The following is a 22004-nucleotide window of genomic DNA, read 5'->3' as shown; positions in this document are numbered from 1 at the left end:
GATTCCCACCTTCCTGCTGCCCTGGAGTCTGCATGTAAAAGGCCTGGAAAGACCCAGAATTCAACATGTTTATGGGTTTCTGGTGATTTTAAGACAAGACTATCTGTCCCGCCATGCTACCCCCTTGAGAAACCACCTGATGCCTGAGTCTTGGAGACCAATTGTGATTTAAAAACAGTGACAAAACCTCTGCTTCTGGTGGACCCCACTCAGAGGGCCACAACCAGCAAGCCAGCCTGATTTGCTTGGGAAGGAAAGAGGCGATAGTTGGACCTTGAGCATCTCGGTGTCAGCGTGTCCTGCCTCCCCCAGCAATGTCACCGGCATTACTGTGTCCAGCGTCTGCCGTCAGCCCAGACTGACGCTATCATAGTGAGCTAAGGCTGGTCTCTGCCCTGCGCTGGCTCATTTAGGAGCCACCAGAATGATCAATGAGGCTGGGCGGCCAGTGAATCAGCTGCCAGCTGCCTTGGTCCGTCCCTTTTGCACGGAGCAGGAAGCACTTGAGCTGAGAGCAGCTGGGACTGACTCGTGTCTGGCTAATGGCTTCTCTGTGCTGTCCATGTCCTTGATCTCATACATTTGGCATTTGGGAGTGGGTTGGAGCACCCGAGTAGGGTCCAGTGGCAGACAGCGGCAGATATATCCTTCTGTCATCCCTTCTCCCCCACCCCCCAGCCCTTGACAGGAGTTTGGCTTAAGAGTATCTGCTTTAGAAGCAGAGTCAGTAATTTTTCTTGCATTGAAATGAAATTCCCATAACATAAAATTAGCCATTTTAAAGTGAACAATTCAGTGGTGTCTAATGTAATCTCAGTGCGTTGTAACCACCACCTCTATCCAGAGCTGAAGCGCTTTATTTGCCACAAAAGGAAACCCCACACCCATTGAATTAGTTAGTCGGGGCTACCCTAACAAATGGGGCTTACACTGCAGGATTTTGTGGTCTCGCAGTACAAAGGTTGGAAGTCAAGGATCAAGGCAGGGTAGGTGTGGGAAGAGAAGGATCTGTTTCAGGCCTCAGTCTCTGGCTTCTAGATGGCCATCACCTCCCTGTGTCTCTTCACGTCATCTTCCTTCTGTGCTTGTCTCTGTGTCCAACTTGCCCCGACTTTGTATAAGGACACCGGCTCTGTGGCTCAGGGCCCACCCAAATGACTTCATTTAATTTGATCACCCCTATAAAGACCTGATGTCCAAATAAGGTCACACTCTGAGATATTGGGACTTCATTGAATTTTGGAGACGGCGTTCAGCCTGTAATACTTGGCAAGCAGCGCAGTCAAGTGTCACTTAACTGTCACATAAGCTGCCAGCTTTGGGCCATTTAACAGACAGTGGGCCCAAAGCTGTGTGTGGCAAACTGTGCCACCTAGGCCTGTGTTATGACACTCTGATGTTCACACACCAACAAAATTGCCTCATAACCCATTTCTCAGAAGACATCCTGTTAAGTGATTATGATTATATGGTCTCCATCCTTTTTTATGACTGAGTAATATGCCACTGTAGATAATCAAGTACAAAGCAACTGTCAGTAAGTAAAGTCTCTATTCATGGGCCACTGAGCATCCTGTTCCTGGCTTGCGTGCCGGCCTGCGTTAGCCAGGACACTTATCTCCCAGGTGTATCTCCCAGGTTGCACCTCTGCCTTCTTCCTTGAGGGAGAGTTTTTATGAGCAGAAGAGTAGGACTTACAAAGGAAAGCCTGGTCAAGTTTCTGATCCCAAAATTAGTTTTAAAAATAGATTTAAACTTTGATTTCTCTCTTTCCTTCCTGTTCTTATCCTCAGCACCCTTCTACCCCGCCCCGCCCCCCGCCCCCCGCCCCCCGCCCCCCGCCCCCCGCCCCCCAAGTGCATGCACACAATCCTGTAGACTGTCAAGGGAAGGGCAGTGGCACATCAGGAGCATTGTCTTGAAGAAGACATTGTCATGGTTACTGGCCGGGTCCCTGGGGCTGGCCTCAGACCAGAGCCTTTCAGATTCTCTTCACACTCCTCTCCCCACACCTGCCTCGGAACGAAAGGGGCCTTCGCACGCATGTGTCCTCTCAGCTTTGGAACTGACTGCGTTGTTGATTTGTTCATTTAAAACCCACTTCTCTCTTTTCTGCATATAGACTGGAGACCTACAGCCCTGTTGTCCTGGCCTCTTTGGGGAACGGCCCAGTGTTGTCATTAGCCCTCTCCCTGTCCCTGGTGATGATGACACTGTGTGTGTTTCATGCCACATCTGCAGGGACGACCACAGCAGGGTCACATCATCCTGACTGCAGGCAAACATCTCTCTCCAGACTTCTCTTGTGCAAAAGTCATTTTACACCCCTTCTCCACCAAATTAGTTTTGCCACTTTGGAAGCTCAATGGGGGAAGAAATGCCTGCTGGCCCCAGGGTTTTCAGAGAGGCAGGAAAGAGAGTAAAATGGCTCAAAATGCGAACAGAAAATGCTCGTATTGTATGTTGTCCCATATTATCATTTTCTGTAAGTACATGTGGCTTCTGGGACCTCAGGCTGGAAGGCTCCACACTGTTAGTGGAATTAGATAAAAAGGAGTTAAAGATTCTATAGATTTTTCTCATGGTGGATGAGCTTTTAGAACACAGTGGGGCCTGCACATGTGGAGTTTTTAAAAGCTTTCCAGGTGATTCTAATGTCCATCCACCTTTGAGAACCACTGTTCTGGGGGACAGGGCATCCAGGAGCGTGGAACACCTTGGGAGAGGTGACAACAGAGACAGGTGACATCTAACCCTCCTGTGCTCAGCAATGTAATTAGGCAGAAAGAAGGGACAGGAATAACATATCCTAGCCTGTCTTTGGCCAAGTGTAGGGTAAGTAAACTATCAGGCTTTTCTGCCCTTCTGCCATTAGGATTGATGATGGACCCTTGTGGTCCTGAATGCATGCCTGATGGCGGGCACCTGGAGTGGGGTGTGAGCATATGTAGATGGGATTCATCTGGGCTCATGCTGCTTATAAGGGCAGTGTCATGGGGACGCCAGCAGAAACAGAGAAGAGAGCAGAAGAACAAACGGAAGAACCACGGGAGAAGCAGAGAGAACGCAAGAGAACTCCAGAGAGCCCAGATAGAGTGAAGACTTGCTGGGGACTAGGAGGCCTGCCAGCCTCCTGGCCCCCCAGCACCCCTGCCTGCCGTGTACCTGGTAAATCCCAATAAAATCCTGAAAAGCCACTGAGGGCTCCAGGACTCTTTCCTCATTTACCCCGTCTGCTCAGGTCATAGAAATCCTGCTCAGTGTCCTCCTGCCCCTACACCAGGTCAAATGGGACTTGGGCTCCACTTAACCCTGTAGGGCTGGAGTGAGAGGGGGTACTTCTCTGCTGCCACTCAAAGCCTGGTCAGTTGCCAGTCACCCCAGGGAAGCTTCGCCAAGGTGATGCTAAATGTTCCCAAAAACACACCTGTAGGGTCAGGAAGACCACAGGGCAGGTTTTCTTTGATCCTATGCAGACCGGGTAAAGGAGGAGTCAGAGTCCTCAGTGGTTTTTTGTAGGTCTTTTATTGGGGTTCCCCAGGTATATGGCAGGCAGGGGTGCAAGTCTTCACTCTATCTGGACTCTCTGGCCTTCGTTCTGCTGCTTCTCGGCTTCTCTTTCGGCTTCTGCTTTGGCTTCTGCTTTGGCTTCTCCTGGTGTCCCCGTGACGCCGCCCTTAAAAGCACAGTCTTAGCGCAGGTGGACCCACTGCAGGTGCCGCCATCAGGCATGCATTCAGGACCACAGGGTTCCCTCATCTATCCTGATGGCGGGAGGGCAGAAAAGCCTGATATTTTTCCTTACCCTACAACACCATTCCCACTTCTCATTACCAGCTCTATTCCTCTCTCTTCTGGAAAAGCAACATTAGGTCCACGTGTCTGCTTTCTTTTCTCGGTGAAAGCGCTGATGCTATTCGTCACGGGCCTCAACGGGGTTGAAGGGGCATTTTCCGAGGGTGAGCGTGGACTGACCCGCGTGTCTGTGTGTTTTGCAGTACAAGATTGGACAGCTGTATATGATCAGCAAGCACAGCCACGAACAGAGCGACCGAGGAGAGGGGGTGGAGGTGGTCCAGAATGAGCCCTTCGAGGACCCTCACCATGGCAACGGGCAGTTCACCGAGAAGCGGGTGTATCTCAACAGGTAAGTCAAGGCAGCTGGCCTCCCCCTCTGCTCGCTCACTCCACAGGAGCCCTCCCACCTGACCCCACACACACAGGGCAGAGACACAGAGTGTCTGGGCTCAACAGGTGACTTGGAAAATCTTGAGTGCACCAGCTACCACTACCGGTCCACTTGCTTTCAAGACCAGAATCCCCTTCATTCTGCAAAATGGGCCTCAGCTACATCTTCATTATGGGGTGCTGGTGCCTCATTTTCCCCACCCCTCCCTTTAAGGTGAAATCTGATCGAGAGTATTAAAAGGCTGTCTTCTCCCTTGTCAGTATTAGTCGTAGGAAAAAAATGGCCGTGCCTGTCCATTGTGGAAAGTGTTGAGGTTGCAGTGTGCCGTTGGGGTCTTGACTTGCTAAGATTTGTACTTACTGAGTGACCGGCCACATAGGTGTCCACTAAGAGAAGTGACGAAGTGAATGGTCACTGTGACCAGAGTGACATGTGATGCTGACGTCTCAGATCTCCGTTTCTCAGGTGGACCATCCTTCCCAGGGCAGAGGTTGTCGTCTGTCCTTTTGAAGGGGTAAAAAGTCGAGGATTAAAACCCAGCACTAATCAAGACTATCATTTACGCTTTGCAAAATATGTTCTTTAATCTTGTACTATTTTCTCAGCACTAATGGCATCACTGATTATTGGGGCTTCTCACAGTCCTCCAACAGCCACCCCATTTTCTTCCATCAGTTCCTTTCTAGGTCTGAGCATTTGAGTCACGTGTCACATGGGATATATTTTACTGAAAGTCACCGTCTACCGCCATGAACCAGTACACGACCAGTCTGTTCTTTGCTATCGTTCCCATGAACACTCTTTACCCCACCTGTGGCCTCTCTGATTGGCCCATATGTGATTATTCATAAAACATTTCCAACAGAATAGCTGGACAGTCCCTCTGTTGAGCCACCGACACTTGTGAGTATTTATTCATTCTCTTCCTTGACTGTGATTGGTGCCTTTTCTGAAAGGAGCCATATTTGGATTTCACCATCCTCACATGGCCTCGGCCCTCCTGCAGTCTAAAGTGGCCTGTTCCTTCCTGCTGGAGACTTGGATGTTTTCAGTAGCATGTGTAGCAATCTCTCAGGCCAGTAGCTTGACAGTGAAGGGCTTAGGATGATTAAGCCACCGCGTTTTCATCTGCCCAGGGATGCAGTGCAGGGAATTCCTGAGTCACGATGAAATGCAAATGAGATTGATCCTGTTCATCTCTGAGCCACTGAATTCCCAGGATCTGGAAGCAGGTCAGCCTCCAGCCAGCTATTGATTTGCAGGAGTAGCTGAGCTCCGGGTCTGGCCTGGGATGGCTTCCTTACAGAGACTGGTTTCTCAGTATGCTTTCTTCTTGCGGAGGGTCTAAATCAAAATTTGAGCAGGGAGATCACCTATGTAGAGCAAAGAGAAGTGCGTGGGTACAAGAAAATAGATAAAAACCTATGGAAAATTCCATTTCTTGGTGGACGATTATATTTTCCCAAGTTATTGCCTGGGGAATGTTCCCCATGTACCAGATTCAAGAAAAATTTTAGAAAGCTTTATAACTTTTCCACAAGAAGTATCCAGCTGTCTCTGTCATGTCTGTTTTCTCTATCAAAATATATGGTATTTATTTTAAAGGAGAATAATAAACATCAGTAAGAGGGAAGTTTGTTATAAATAGGATATCTGGACTTCCAGTAATAGTAACTAAAAAGATTAATGTTGGACCCTCCCCCACCGCCTATGACAAACACAGGATGAAATATAACAATATAAAATTGAGTTCAAAACAAAGAAAGGGAAATCCTCAGGTACTAGGAATAGAGAGGAAACTCAAAGCAGAGTGGAAAGCAGATGAGCTAATTGGAAGGAAGAGGAATGTCAGAACCAAGTAAGCCTGGACAGCTAAGGGCTGGGATGACATGCTCATAGGGGACAGGAAATGTGACCCCTGGGGACCTCCCTGGTGGCACAGGGTTTAAAGACAGTGCTATCAAGCTATTGGCAGCCACTGCAGCACTAGTTCGATCCCTGGCTGGCCAGGGAGCTGACCCACATGGCACAGCAGACCTCTCCTGTCTCGCCCGCTGCTTCCTTCAGCAGTGTATTTCAATCAATCGCCTGTTCTGCTCCCCACTCTGTCTCTGGTGAATCCTCTCACTCCCCCACACCTCTGGCCTGTACCCCAGTTCTTGTATGCATAAATAAGTCTTTAAAAAAATGTGACCTTGGGAGCTTAGAACTGGGAATTATGCATAAAAATAATTTTTTTTTATAAATTTTATTGTTATATTCCCCATACAATTGCAGCCCCCCCATTCTGACCCCAATCCCTCCCCTCCCGCCCCCGCCCCCCTAAAAGTGTCTCTGGTTCATAGTTTTTTGTTGATTTTGATTTTCACTTTCTTATATTCATTTTCCTGGTCCCTTATTTAAGTTTTCTAGATTCCTGCTATGAGTGAGACCATCCGGTATTTTTCTTTTTCTTTTTGGCTTATTTCGCTGAGCATGATCCCTTCCAGCGCCATCCATGTTGCTGCAAATTGCATGTGTTTATCTTCATAAAAATAATTTTTGACATAAGACAGAGGTTGCGCCTTATAGATGCACATTGAAAGAACTCCTTGAAGTAGAAGGAATCTGAACCCAAGAAGTTGAGAACAAGGAGAGGGATCTAGAGGTAATAAATGACAAAGAAGTCAGTGAACATCTATGTAAATCTGAGTGAGCATAAAAAGTTTGAAAAATATAATGAGTAGTTAGGGGCATATTTGTGGAATTTAGATAATAGATAATTATAACATAGAAGATGAGAAGGTAGTAATTATGTTTTAAAAATCACTCAAGGTTGCTAATATTAATTAGAAAGCACAGAGGGATATTGGTTAATTAAAAAAGGTTAAGGCAGGTATGTGTATTCAAAATGTAATGGAACCGGGCCTCCCTGGTGGTGCAAGGGATTAAGACACAACCTGTGAAGCTTCCACAGCCACTGCAGCATAAGTTCGATCCCCAGCTATGGAGCTACCCACGTGGTGCAGCAGACCTCTCCTGTCTCCCTGCTGCTCCCCTCAGCAGGGTATTTCAGTACATCTGTCTGTTCTGCTCCCTACTCTGTCTCTGGTGGATCCTCTCACCCACACACACACAGACCTCTGGTCTGTACCCCAGTTCTTGTATGCATAAATAAATCTTAAAAAAAAAATGTAATGGAACCTCTAAAGGAACAGTAAAATAATATATAACCTCAAGGAAAAACTTATAGAAGGCAGGGGAAGCAAAGAGAGAAGACTATAAACTGTGGTAAATAGAAAACATAAATTTTGATGGTAAAATAAATTGCAATATGTCAGTGGTCACGATAAAGGCTGTGAATTAAATCCTAAACCTGAACATAGCTCATAATTTTGTGGCAACATTGATAAAATCACAAGTTGTCTAATGGTAGAACAGGAGATTTTAACATACCTCTTTAATAAGCTGATAGATCAAGTAGACAAACAATTTAGCAAACAGAAAAGAATTACAAGCCTGATCTTGTACTTATTAATAGACTCTGGAAGTGTTTTCCAAAAACACATGGAAAGGTACAAAAACTGACTACAAATTAAGCCAAAAATCAATCTCAACAAACACCAGAAAATCAGCATCTTGTGAATTCTGTTTGCTGATTATAAAACATTATGATAAGAAACTGATAACAAAAAATTAACTTTCTCATCATTTAGAAATATAAACATTAATAAATAATTCATGGGTTGAAAGGATTCTCATTTTCCCAGACACCTTTGCGTTCAGTCACGGCCATGTGACCTACTTCAGACCAATAAGATATAAGATTTTCCTCTCTGCTGAAAAGGAGAAAGATGTTCGAGAGAGGCATGGCTTGCTTCTGAGAAAGAAGGAAATGGGTGGTGACTGCTGGGAAGACAGTTCACTGTGCCTACCATGTGAACCTTGACAAAACTGAACAGTACAAAGAGGAAACCAATTTCATTGAACAACATACTCATGAAAATCCTAAAAGATTAGCAAGTCTAATACCTCAGAGTATATAATAACAACAAATCGTGACCTGATCAGATTTATCCCTGAAATTTACTAGATTAACACTGAATAAATCTTTTTGTGTACTTGTCCTGCCTTGGAAAGCAGGCACAAAATAAGGATTTCTTGTTATCACCACATCTATAGAACATTGTGTAGAGGTTCTCGCCAATGCAATAAAATAAGAAAGACACTAAGAGGAAAATTATCATTTTAGATAATGTGATTGCTAATGGAAATTCCAGACATTCCAGAGCTGTTGATATCAATCAAGAATTCAGCAAGATTGCTAGTTATGAAATCCATATACACAGATCAACAGTAACAATGGATGGAAAATGGAATTTTATAAACAAATTACACATACAATAGAAACTTTAAGGTGCCTGGTAATCTATACATTTTAAAAGTCTTTTTGAAGACAAGTATAAAACATTAGAGAGGGAATATTTTAAAGCCCTAGACAAACGACACTATGGATGGGAAATGATGGTTGCCATCACTTAACAAATCAATTATAAATTTAATACAAATCCAATTAAAATGCCAATAGTACCGGTTTTTTAAAAAAATAAACAATTTTTGAAAAAGTTGAATAAGTGGTAGGGACTTACTCTACCTGGTATTGAGGCCTTTTGTAAAATTATGCTAATTAGAACTTTGGGATACTAGAACAAGATGAACAAATAAGCAAACAAACAAAAACTATGGGACAAAATAGCCCCCAAATAAATTCAGTTTTTGGTATTTAACAGCTTTGACATAAGAAATTAATAAGGGAAACATTAACTTTTCAATTTGTGATGTTGGGAAGTTTGTGTTTTGAATTAGAAGAACAGTTAGACTCCCACCTCACACCAGACACAAAAATAAATTCCAAATTGACCAAAGGCCTAAATGTGGTGGAAAATATAGACAAACATCATTATAATTTGGAAAGTAGGGTAGTATAAAAAAAAAAAAGACATGAACTGATTAGTATTATTAAAAAATGATCAATTAGACTCCAATTTAAAAATAAAATTTACATTTAAAAAAATGTTAGATAGTAGCTATATGAATGTTCTCTTTCAAAAATTTTTTTACACATTTCACATTCTCCATAATTGAACAAAATATTTTTAAAGAAATTGGGTGGAGAAATATGGCCTGGTTGCTGTCCAAATTAGATGGATTCGTGACTGATTTAATAACCTAACAGGTAGATAGCATCAACAAAAAGAATTCCAGCGGTGTGGTTTAAGCATTTGAACTTCCCAATAGAATTTTTTTTCTACCAATACCTGGCACATATCTAAACTCTTGTAAAACCCACAGCAAGAAACAATAGTGATTTTGAAAGACTGTTGAAGAAAACTCCAGAAAAACTTTCAGTAGTTTGGAACTGCAGGTCACCTTCTGACAAGATGAAATTAAATGGGGGCAAATGCAAGGCTCGTCCTTGGATTCAGAAATACCAATTCTATAAGTATAGGATGATGCAGTGGAATCTTGCAAAGAAATAAGTCATTTTTTAATTGATAATTCAAAATATATGTATATATAACACACAGTGCAAACATTCTTACGCTGCATCAGTAGAGATTAAGTACTAAACTCGATAACCTTGCTCAGTTTTCCACTAGTTGTAAATACCTGGAGTATTTTGTCTGTTTCTGAATGGCACCTGTTAATATGAATATAGGCAAAATTATAACTTGAAGGGACTAGAAACCCAAGTGATATGAAGAAAAACTGAGGAAACATAGGCTATTTAACCTGGAAAAGGTAGGCTCGGGTAGATGATGTCTGATTCAGTAGGATGTTTGGGCCTGTGTGTTGTCTAAGACCTTGGGGGAATCATGGGGCCATCACCTGTGGATGAGGACGCCAGGAGAAAGGCTTGGGCTTATGAATTTACGGAAAAAATCTAGGTGCCCTCACCATCTGAGGGCACAGCAGCTGCCTCATCGACTCTGGGGTTGTCTGAGAATGACCCGCTGCCCTCAAGCAGATCCAAACATGAAATCAGTGCTTAAACTGGACCGTCTTTCAGATCCTTTTCAACCCTAGCGTTTAGGCTCAAAGTGCATTTCAGACATTATCCTGCCTCTCCCCAGCACACATAAATGAGTAACCAGGAGGCACAAATCTAAACAAGATCTGTCCTTTTATCATGTGAAAAGCTCTTAGCGTTTCTGGAAGAGTATGAGCACAGGTCTCATAGACAAGCAAAACCACTAGCAGGCCTCTGGCTCCTTCACTGGCCACGGGACGTGGTTCCTGAGAGTTGGGCTGGCAGCGGCCAAGGTGCTCCAGTGCATTTAGTCATCTCCACAGAGAAGTACCGCTGTCCTACAGATCTGAATTCATGAGCTGGCAAGATGAGTAGATGCTCTTCCTTCCATCAAGACATGGGAAGCCAGATCACATTCAGAAACTGTGGGATTGATTTATTTCCCGAAACATCATCACAGGCTCTGGAAATACTCAGTGTATGTATAGCCAAGTCCCACTCTCTGGGTTCATTTTAAGCAAAAAGAACATTTCATGGAAGGATGTTTGCTGCTCACGGAATTATCTGGAGGTTTGAGAATGGGCAGCTGTCGGGGCAGTTCCAAGGGGCCACGACCAGCAGGGATGACAACTCCCTTTAAGTAGAACCAGTAGCTTCATCCTTCCAACCTCAGCCGCCCCCAGCCATCACCACCGCTGCTGTGGGTAGCCCCAGTTGTCCCTTTTTTCTTTCAACCATTTGTGCCAAAGTCCAAAATACAAGCATCCCAGGCCTCCCTGGTGGGCCAGCAGTTGAGCACTGGGCTGCAAAGCTGCCCGCAGCCTCTGCAGCGCCGCTTTGATCCCCGACAGCCAGCAAGGGTCCCAGGTGGCGCGCAGACCTCTCCTGCCGCGCCCGCTGCTCCCCTCAGCAGTGTACTTCGTCAGTCTGCCTGCTCTGTTCTCTGCTGTGTCTCTGGTGAATCCTCTCACCTCCCGTGCTTCTGACTGTACCCAGTGCTTGTATAAATAAATAAATAAATCTTTTTTAAAAAAAAAATCACACAAAATACAAGCATCCCGCTGAGTTCCCCGTCCATGCTGAGCCACCAATGTGTGGAGAGAGCAGCTTCCAAAGTCAGCTGCACCATTTCACGTCCCCACCAGCTGTGTATGAGGGTGTCGAATCTTCTCCATCATCATCAACACTTGTCATTTTTGATTACATCCTTGTAGGTGTGAAGAGGTGACGATGTGTCTTGTGGTGGTTTTTATTTGCATTTCCCTCGTGGCGCATGATGTCAAGCATCTTTTCATACACTCATTGGTGATTTGTAGGTCTTCTTTGGAGAAATATCTATTGAAAATCTTTTGCCCATTTTTAATGGGGGATGGTGTCATTCATCGCCTTAGTACTTGCCTCTGAGCTCCCAGGAGGTGTGGGGCTTCTCCATTCTCTCTCCGACCCTTCCTGCAGCATCTGATACGTTGTTGGGTACATAGCATATTGTGAAGTTACCTAACACATCTAGAATGTTGCATTCATGCTAATGCATTCGTGCATTTGGTGGTTGTCCTTGAGTTTTTAAGCCAGTTCAGTTAACCAAATAAGTGGTATTTCTTGTCTTGTCTTCAAAAATCCTGGTTTCAACTGGTATCCAGGGAAAGGAGGCAAGATACTAATCAAACTCTGTAATAGTGACTCTAAATAAAAGCTGTCATCCAGAATCATTCGAGGGTGGGACTTTTCTTTTGTCCCCTTTGATTTTCCCATCATCTATAGCATCTTTCCAGTTTCTTCCCACTGAAGCCCATGAGAGGAGGGGGTGCGGGAGGGGGTGGAGGGGCATTACAGAAAAGATGGAGCCTATTTTTAGGCTTGTTTTTCAGTCATGAAGTGTCATGTTCTTCCCCACCACGGCTGCTGGATTAAGTAGGCTGTGCTGGCAGCTGCCAGTCAGGGAGGGTTGCCAGCTTCTAACGGTGATTCCGCCGAATGCCTGAACTGATTTGCACAAAGAGAACAACGTTGCTCTCCCTACGTGGCTCTCACCTTCCAGAACAACCTCTCCTGGTTCTAGGGGCTCTGAATAAGAGAGGACGGACACAGTTCCATTAAGGCAGACAAGCAAAGCTGCTAGCAGGCCTCCAGCTCCTGGGCAGGAGCTGGCTTCCAGGGCCTGGGCCTCTCTTTTTATGCCAAGCAACTCAATCCCATTCCCAGATCTCCCCCAAAGTGAGAGCTCAGTGCGAAGACTCTTGTGGCTCTGAGGGGGCCACCACCCAGCTAACAGGTCATAAAGTGTCAGAGCCTGAGATTCTGACTGAAGAGCTATTTCAAGGCTCTTCGTGGCGTTATTGACTTCTGAATAACCAGCGATGGCCTTCATTCATTCGGAAAATATTAATTGAACTCCTGCTGTGTGCCGGCCACCTTTATTCCAGGCCCCTGTCCTGGTGTGACTTGCATTCTAGTTGGAAGTGACGGTGCACAGAAGCCGAAATATATAATAGAACATCATGTACTTTAGAGTAGTTACTATTATATTCTATGTAAATATTTCATATGTAATATATTAATTTAATAGTATTAGATATTCAGAAATATATGGAAAGAATTAAAGAAAAAGTATATAATTAAAAAGGGGGGAATGCGAAGAATGGGGTATGTCGGGGCTTCTTCGCGACACATCTTTCAGTCTGTGCCATTCTATTCTGTCCCCATCGCAACACTCAGGAACATTCCAGGGCTTCTCATGTTGCAGGGCTCCTCTCTTCTGTCCCTCACCTACTCCCCTGGGGAATGAGAGAAACAATGGGGAGGTCTGTTTGGGGTCTCTCAGAGCACCAGCCAGTGTTCCCCACCTTGGTTCTGCCTCGCCCCCGACACATGATGTGGACACATGTCCCCTGCTCCTCTGGTACTGGCCACGTCACACTAGTGCTGTCCGAGCGAGCTCTCCGAGGACCTGCACCAAACTGGCCTCTTTTCCAAAACTCCAGCACAAACTGTCCTTTTAAGGAGGGAGAGTGGAGGTGGTGGCCAGGGTAAGGGAGCTCCCGGGGGGGTGAAGCCGGACAGCCCTGCATCTCATAGGTGAGGGCTCTGTCTGGAAATGCCACTCTTCTCTTGCCACCCTGCAAAGAACTACATTAAGAGCAGACCTAAAAGATCTGCCAGGACAGCCATTAAGAAGAGTCAGCGAATAAATCACAGCAGCTGCTGGCGAGGGAATTTAAAGGCCTCAGAAATCACAGTGCATGGGCCTGGGTAGGAACAATTGATCAATATCAAATAATCATCCAGTGGCAGATTTGGTTACAAGGAAGAAACAAAAGGTCAGAATGTCCTTCCTGGAGCAGTGGAGAGGACATGATACAGGGTGACAGGTTTCAGGCACACTGGACAGAAGAAAATCCCGAGGAAGCCCCGTTTTTGAGAATGCAGAAGCACTTTCTGCTGGGAATGTTTAAGCCCCGCATTTCCAGTTGAAGTCCTTCTAATCTGTTCACTGTCGAGAAAATGAAATTAGACTTCATTGAGACCGCATTTGGCCTAATGATGTTTTCTGACTCCTGGGGCCAAAACATTGTCCCAAAAGAACAGGAATTGCAAAGTGAGATTAGATATCAGGGAGAATTTGTGATCCCTTGGGCTGTAAAACACCAGAAACGTCTCATGGAGGGACGGTTTGGGTTTCACTTCTAGAAACTCTATGAAGTAGGTCAACCCCCTTAACCGGAGACCAGTTCAGATTATGCTGCTGTGGGGCCTCCTGATCAGCTCGGTGGTGATTTAGGGAGAACTAGGGAAGATGTGAAAATGTTGTATCCACTATGTTTAGCACCCCATTTCACAGCCTTGACGTCATCAGTATTAGGGGCCAACTAGATCATTCTTTGCTTTGTAGGGTGCTGAGCAGCATCCCAGGCCTCTACCCCCTGGTGGACAGTCACACCCCTGACCCACCTACCCCCTCCATCCCCCCAGGTATGACAACCCAAAACGTTTCCAGACTTTGCCACATGTCCCTGTGGGGGCAGGGGTGCAGAATCTCCCCACCCCCACTGAGAACCACTGCTCTAAGATGACCACCTGGGACACACTGGTCAACAAGCTGTGTCATTGCCATGTTCTCAGTTCATACTAAAGTGTAAAAGTCAAGAGACCAGACACTTGGGACTCTGTCTTTGGGAAGCACCGACAAGGCACTGAGAGAAGGCATCGCTGCCTGTCAGTGTCCATTCCCGTTCCGCAAAAGCTCTAGAGGTTTGTTCTTCTCTTCCTTCAGTGTGTGTGAAGCCCAAACCTGGCTGAGCTGGGCCTTGGGCTGGGTGGGTGGCGGTGGGGGGTCTTGGCCAGTGGACCTGCAGAGGATGTGAGTCCAGCGTGGTGCCTCCTGGGAGCAGGGCTCTTGTCACACACCTGGTCGTGTGTGTGAGCGCAGACTTCCCCTTAGAATCGCAGGCTGTGCGACAGTGTACATCACCAAAGTGACAGCAACAGCGGGGACTAATTTAATTCCATTTTCCTGATACATCATTGCTGTAGGGAAAAATAAATTTCTCTTTCTCAGACAAAAACGATTTGAATCATGCCATGCTCTGGGGAAACCAGGGGCTGGGAGGTCTGTTAGTGGGTCTGGGATATTTCTATAGTGGGTCGTGGAACTTCTGCAAAGGCTTCTGCACCTGGCCTGGAAGTCGCTAGGCCTGGAAGGCCTCCCTTCCAGACTCAGGAGAGTCGCATAAAGCGCTTTGGCCATCTTGGCCTAAATGGGCGTGTTTTAGGGCTTCTCGTTGGAAAAGGGAACTGGTTATAGTCCTGCATGATTCGGTGGATTAAACGGCTAAAATTAAGAAGCTGGAGTCTGGAGTCCTGACCCTTGACACACAGGAAAAGTCTCAGCATGAGTGGAAAATTGCCAGTGTTTTTCATCTTCCTTCCAGAAAATGTTGTTGCTTAGGAATGTGGTTCTTCTGGGAGGCTTTTAAAATAATGTAGGGAATGACGTGAAGGGAGAGAACTTGGCTCCAGAGGGCTATGCAGGGAACGCAGCGAATTCTGGCGGGGTGCGGTGTACCTAGGTCCCCTGCCCTGGAGAGGGAAATAGAGATTGGGTCCTGAGGGACGTAGGAGACACACGCACTTTTTCTAAGCTAAATCATGCTGAGCTTACTTTGGGGGAGACACTACACTCCTGTTTCAGTGCATTCAAAGCAGAAGAAAGCCACTTGGTGGTGAGCAGAAGCCACATCTTCCTCCACTGCCCCTGGCGTGTTGCTCTGGGACTGGGGCCTTGAAAGGAGGGAAGTTTTACTCAGGACCCTTTCCTGCAAGCAGACCCAGTGCAGGTGCCCCCTCTCCGTGTGAACCCCGGTTGCATTCCAGCTTCAGTGACCCATAGCAGAAATCACAGGCAAAGCTATAAGGCCCCCTGTAGGAAGCAGCCCTGTCTTTGGAGCTGTGTCACTGGAAGGTAAACGAGCAGTTGCTGCAGAGATGATTTTATAGGAGTGAGAAATTCTGCATTAGCGCAGCGAGAGATTTGGCCTGTGGATTATAAACCTGCTGGGCCTCACGCCTCCCAGCCCACCCAAGGCAGCAGCCTTTGCCTGACACTCCCCTGACTTCACCCCACTTCAGGGGAGCTTCCATCTCCCCATTTGTTTTCGCCTTGATAAGCCACCCAGAGCTTTGGGTTAGGCCTGGCCAGTCATTGAAAGTACATATTTGTCTTTTTCAAAGCAGGGCCTGGCGACTGTCAGAAAGAAGAGAAACAATTAGAGAAGACATCCAGCTTCCACCATCTTTTACTGGCTCTGCTTGTCCCTTAAATTCCATGTCTGAGAGGAATTGGAGTTGGGGTTCTATGAGCTTGATTCCCGCCTCCACTCTCTCCCCACCCCCTCCCAGTTTTCTCCGCTCGGAATTCAAAACTGCTTCTTGATGTTCTAATTGCCAACATGCAGCCCTCAGGAGCTGAGAGTGTGCGTCATCTCTCGGCTCCGAATGACTGTTAGACACAGGCATCCCAGACACGGAGCCGAGGACACCAGAATGAGAGACACAAAATGGGAGCATCTGGAAAGATAGAAAACCCCAGGGCATTGTGCTGGCGGGGAAATAAAATCCTGCAGACACAGTGAAGGGATATATCATACTACATATTTAAGTGTAATATAAGGAATTCTCTGGGCTGTAGAACTTGCCTCTGAAGGAAAACAAAACACAACACAACACAACAAAACTTAATTTGTACTTGGTTTACAAAAGATCTGGGGGACCTGTGCCCTTGGGCTTTCCTTGTTTTGAGAATTTATTTTCTGCCAGTGCTGCCCATCTCCCTGCTCCCTGGGATGGTTTTCATTGTGTTCGTTTCCTAGGGTGGCCACGAACTGGGTGGCTTGAAACACACCAAGGAGTTCACTGTTCTGGAGGCCAGAGTCTGAAGCCAATATGATGGCTGCGTTTCCTTGTGGGGCTCCGAGGGAGGGTCTGTTCGGTGCCTCTTTCCCCAATTCTGGGGCAGCCACCCTCAGAGCTCCTGGGCCTGTGGCCGGCCAGCCAGTCTCGGCCCCACCTTCCTTGAGGGGCCCTGTCCCTCTGTGTCTCGCATCTCCAGTCCTTTCTTTTATAAAGATGCCTGTGATTGGAGTCTGGACCCACCCTAAGTCCAGGCTGACTTTATCTTGAGATCCTTAACTCCATCTGCAGAAATCCTATTTCCAAATAAGGCTACATTCACAGGTGCCAGGGTCTAGGACATGGATAGATATATCTTTATTTATTTTTTTTTTTGAAGAAAAAAATTTTTTTAAAGATTTATTTATCTATGCATGCAAGAGCTGGGTGTAGGCCAGAGGTGCGGAGGGTAGAATGGGATAAGAGGATTCACCAGAGACAGAGTGGGGAGCAGAACAGGTGGATCCACTGAAATACACTATTGAGGGGAGCAGCAGGCAAGACAGGAGAGGTCTGCTGCGCTGTGCGGGTCAGCTCCCTGGCCAGGGATCGAACTCGTGCTGCAGTGGCTGCTGATAGCCTCAAGTGCTGAGACTTAGCCCCTGTGCCACCAGTGACACCCTATATCTCTTTAGAGGCACACGCATCAACCTGCTGCAGTCTTCAGGGGGCTGTATTTCATCCTTCCTATCTCAAAGTTGCTACTCCATTGCTTTAGTTCATTTTGGAAAGTTTGCTGACATGGACTGTTAAGCTGACACCTGGTTCTGACATCTGCCACTGTCTCCCCACTCGCCCCCAACCCACCTATACCCATATTCAGGCTTAAACATCCCTTTATACTATTTCCACTATATCACCCTGAGAAACAAGGGTCAGGCTGGTCCAAGCCCCCAAGTAGTGCCTCCCAGACCCTGAATTCTCATGTCCTTGCAAATCAAAGAGAACAAGCTTACAATCTTACGAGGTCCCCCTCAACTAGACTGTACCCTGCCTTCATGCATTTCAAGAGCACATGAACAGGTGCAGAAAGCAGTTAACTATGGTAACGACCAAAGAGACAGGAAGGGATGCCCCAGAGTCAATTTATCCAGAATGATGTGGTTGCACGATGAACCTCTGAACAGACTCTAATTTTAGTCTTTTTCTCTCTCTCTCTCTTTCCCCTTAGCAAACTGCCTAGTTGGGCTAGAGCTGTTGTTCCCAAAATATTTTATGTCACAGAGAAGGCTTGGAACTACTACCCCTACACGATTACAGGTAAGTTCTTGGTGCGACCAGTGTGTCACCTGTGCGATGTGAAGATAGAGCAGTGGTGGGGTCCCACTGATTTGGGGTGGATGACCCAGGCAGGGATGTGTGGGGTCATTATATGTCCCTCACCCTTTGCCTTCATCCTGTAGGTCTTCTCACAGGAAGTGGGTGGTAGGGTTTGAGCTAAACCCTTCCATCTTCCTTCTTAAAATGATGTAGCTTATGCGAAAAGGAATTGAAGCTCTTTTTGGTGACATTTTTACAGTCTACTTTATTCTTATTTCTCCCTGTTTCCTCAATGTTCCCCATGTGATTTTGGGGTGTGGTTTGTTAATAAATAAGTAATTAATCTGATTTGTTTATTTCACAGTTCCCCAACCAAAAAAAAAAAACAGTCAACCAATCTTGACTATAATTTGTGTAGATTCTGCTGGGTCTCTCTATAGCAAACCACTTCCTTTGCAATTGTATATTAGAAACATCTTTAAGGACCCTTTTCTACTCACTTGTGGGGTGATAGTAACCTATCTGCTGGGACTGAACTAGAAATAGTGCCCCCCCCCAATTCAAGATCCCATTGAAAATCATATCAAGTTCTTATTGGTTACAAAAGCTGTTTCTCCACTTAAAAGATTTCCTTTGTGGTTAATGAAATGCTCTACTGAAATGATTAGCCTTTAATTCTGCTTTTATAATGTCAACTCTTTGGGTTTAATTAGCCACAAGCCTATATGCTAAATTGAATCTTGTCTGACATCCCTTATCAGCCCAACCACAGAAATAGCCTATGAAAGAGTTTCAAGAGCAAACAGGGAGACAGTCACCATTTACGAAGTTTAATTTTGGGGCGATTTCTCTACCGCATTTTTAATAATTATAATTTGCCACTATTTGTTAATTTTGTGGTTTTCCATTGTATCTGAGCATGATCTCAATCATAATTTTGTCTCTTTTTTTTCTTTTCCATCTTGACCAAATGAACATCTGAAACTAGAATACACAGTAAGTTTCATTTAATCCTTTTTATATATTCAGCCTAAGGTCAGTGGGGTAATTGGCACGTACCTTGTACTTTTCATCTTATCAATATAATAAAAAAAAATAGAGGGGTAATTTAGAATCAGAAATATTTAAATTAGGCTATTACACAGTTATATATAATGCAATAACTTGAATGTTCTCATTTGTTCAAGAATATGAAGGTTAATTTAAAATGCCTTGATAGTCACTTTACATAATTAACTTTTGCTTATATTTTAGATAGCTTGATCATTCACTGTAATAGAAAAATAGTTTCTAGAAATGTGGTATTAAAGAGATGATGGTCTTTATCCATGGGAGGTTGTGCTAAGACTGGTAGGCTGTGGCCTGATCCTTTCCTGGAGAACCTTAAAACGGGGCAGGCCTCCTTGCAAATTGTTTTACTCAGAGCTCTGGGATGGACATTATCAGTGCCTTGAGTCCCGAGAACCTATTGAGTCATCAACATAAAACTGAAAACATAGGAGGGGAGGAGAGAAGAATCTTATAATATCATTGTGTTGTGGAGTCTTCATTTGATCATTTTCCCAACAGCCAGTAGAGCAAGCTGTGGTAACAAGAAAAGGGTTAACTGAGCTGGACTGGAGTTGAGTTTTTGGTCTCAATCAAAACAAGCAAAGCAAAGAGAGATACAGTAAGAGAGAAATGGAAGAAAATGATTCATCATGTCCTTTGTGTGCGCATGTAACCTCACATATAGTGGGTGAACAATTAGTAGTTACTGAATCACAGAATGAATTCATGAGTCATAGGCACAGTCCCAACAGATCCAGTGCAAGTGTCACTGGCTTTGGAATGAGAAAGTCTCAGGTGGCCTCTGACCCTGCCACTGACTAGCTGAAGTTCTTAGGCATGTGACCCCCTCCCTGGATTCCAGTTCTTGAGTTCATGCTGGCTCTTGACTGTATTCTCAACTGTCCTTTGCAATATTAAAAAAATGGAATAGTACTTTTCATAAAAATGCTTCAAAGTTTTCCATAAAACAAAATGTATTCCACTCAAAGGATGGTTGGTAATGATGTCCCTCAATGTTGGGTGTTAACTATCTTTCTTTGATAACATGATAGAAATATATTTGAATATATTTAAAAATAAATGACATTTCTATATATAGAAATAAGTGTCATTTCTCCTCATGTAAAAAAAAAAAAGCCCAATTCTATGGTAAAATACACATTTTACATTTTAGAAGCCAGGGAACTGTTACTCTGAAACAGTTTGACTTGTCTGAGCCTAAATCTCTTTACCTCTAAACCTGGGATCATTCCTCTCTCAGCTGTTAGTGGCGGACCCACTGAGCTCACGCAGGGGTTGGAGTACTTTTTCTGTAAAGGGTCATATGGTAAATATTTTCCACTTGGTGGGCCAAGCAGTCTTTGTGACTTTGAAAGCAGCCACAGACAACAAAGAAAGATGTTGGCACGGTTTTACTGGCCCAGGCAGCCAGCCAGATTTGGCCCCCAGGCTGTGGTTTGCCAGCCCCTGATATAATGTATAGAAAGCTGTTAGCACATTGTCTGGCAATTAAGTGGTTCCCCACCAACACTAGCCCCCAGTGCCTCTGCCTCTGGCAATTGCACACTTCCCAAGATAAAGACTTTGGAAGCTGGTGAATACTGCCTCCATTAGCATCTGGGCAAATTACTTCCCATCCAGCCTCCCTTTCCTCAACCTAAGTGGGGAAAATGTAATAACTATCTCATAAGGGTGATATGAAGATTATATTAAATAATCTGCATAAAATCTTAGCTTAGTGCATAGTAAGTGCCCAGTAAATGTTTGTCATTAGTATTTATTGTGCAATGCTGGAAGCTGCCATGATTAATAGAAATAAATATTTATATATTATATCACAGTGCCCTTCAATGCAGACTGGGCTCCAGTTACTAGACCATAAAGTACTAATGGTCTAGGAGATTATTTGGTTTTATTTATGTCCATGTCTCTTAAAGCTTGTGTTTGGACCTTTCATTTGAAATATGATCGATAGTTAGACACACAGAGAACCCTGTCCCTATAACTACGCAAAGGCAGCTATTTGCCTAGTGAGCCTCAGATTTAGGTCACCTTGACTTGACCCAAACTTATGGCCTTTATTCTCCATAAGCTCGTGACAGTGTCATAAAATGTAGGGATGATTCATAGCAAATTGAAGCCTGGGAAATGTTTAATAATATTGGGTTTGTTTTGAAGAATACGTATGAAGTACTGAGGTTCTGGGGGCAAAATGAAGCCATAGTTCCTCACAGAGCCTTCCCCACGGGAACACACATGGTCAGGATCCCTGCTGTGGCAACCTCTCTGGGCAGCCCGGTGACTGTACCACCTCTGTGTGGCCATGTTGGATTTTGGGGGAACTCGTGGCCTTTCCTTCTGCCCAGCCTCTGCCTCACGATACTCCTGCAGATCTGATCACACCATTCAGACTTTTAAAAGACACAAAATATTTTATTTCTGTTTGAAAATAGTTGGGAACAAAACAAAGAATTGACATATGAATAGTCAAATCTGCATCCCTACTGTTTGACTTTATTACTTGATTTCTTCGAGGCCCTCATTTGGGGGAGGGGGTTGTTTGTTAATTGCTCCCTAATATCCAGTCCTTGGGATGGTTTCTTAGGGCTGCCCTAGTAAAGCAGCACAAACCAGGGTGGCTTGAAACCAGAGAATCCTATTTGCTGGTAGTCCTGTATCTAGAAGTCTTGCCGGCAGGCCCTGCTGGGGAGTGGGGGCAAAGTGGGGTGTTGGGGGGGGTGAAGTGGGGGGGTGTGGAGAGGGGAATAGGTAGGAATTCTTTTCCTCCTTTGTCTTGTGGCAGCCTAACTGATCCCTGTCTCTATTTTGACATGTTGTCTTCCTTCCACATGTGTCTGTGCCTTCCCATAGATTCCTTTTTGCTATATCTCTCCTCTTCTTAGAAGAATACCAGTCAAATTAGATTAACAATTACCCTGTTCCAATATGATCTAATTTAACAAGTCACCTCTCAACAACCCTCATTCCAAATAAGGTCATATTCTGAAGAACTGAGGTTAGGACTTCAAGATAAATGGGGGGGTGGGGGAG

The 22004-nt window shown here is 45.0% G+C and overlaps 1 protein-coding gene across 1 annotated transcript in view; it reads left to right on the top strand.

The window, feature by feature from the left end:
* PITPNC1 (phosphatidylinositol transfer protein cytoplasmic 1) overlaps window positions 1-22004 on the top strand; it is a gene marked incomplete at its 5' end in the record, with an annotated part of 242850 nt that overhangs the window by 114053 nt on the left and 106793 nt on the right. The window contains 2 exons of the mRNA XM_084237063.1: window positions 3999-4147; window positions 17815-17914. Coding sequence (XP_084093189.1) covers window positions 3999-4147; window positions 17815-17914 — 249 coding nt within the window. The remainder of the gene's footprint in view (window positions 1-3998; window positions 4148-17814; window positions 17915-22004) is intronic.

Source organism: Talpa europaea, assembly GCF_964194135.1.
Source record: "Talpa europaea genome assembly, chromosome: 7".
NCBI classification, from domain to species: domain Eukaryota; kingdom Metazoa; phylum Chordata; class Mammalia; order Eulipotyphla; family Talpidae; genus Talpa; species Talpa europaea.
Note: the sequence above shows the minus strand (reverse complement) of the source record. Positions and strands in the feature narration are given on the sequence as shown.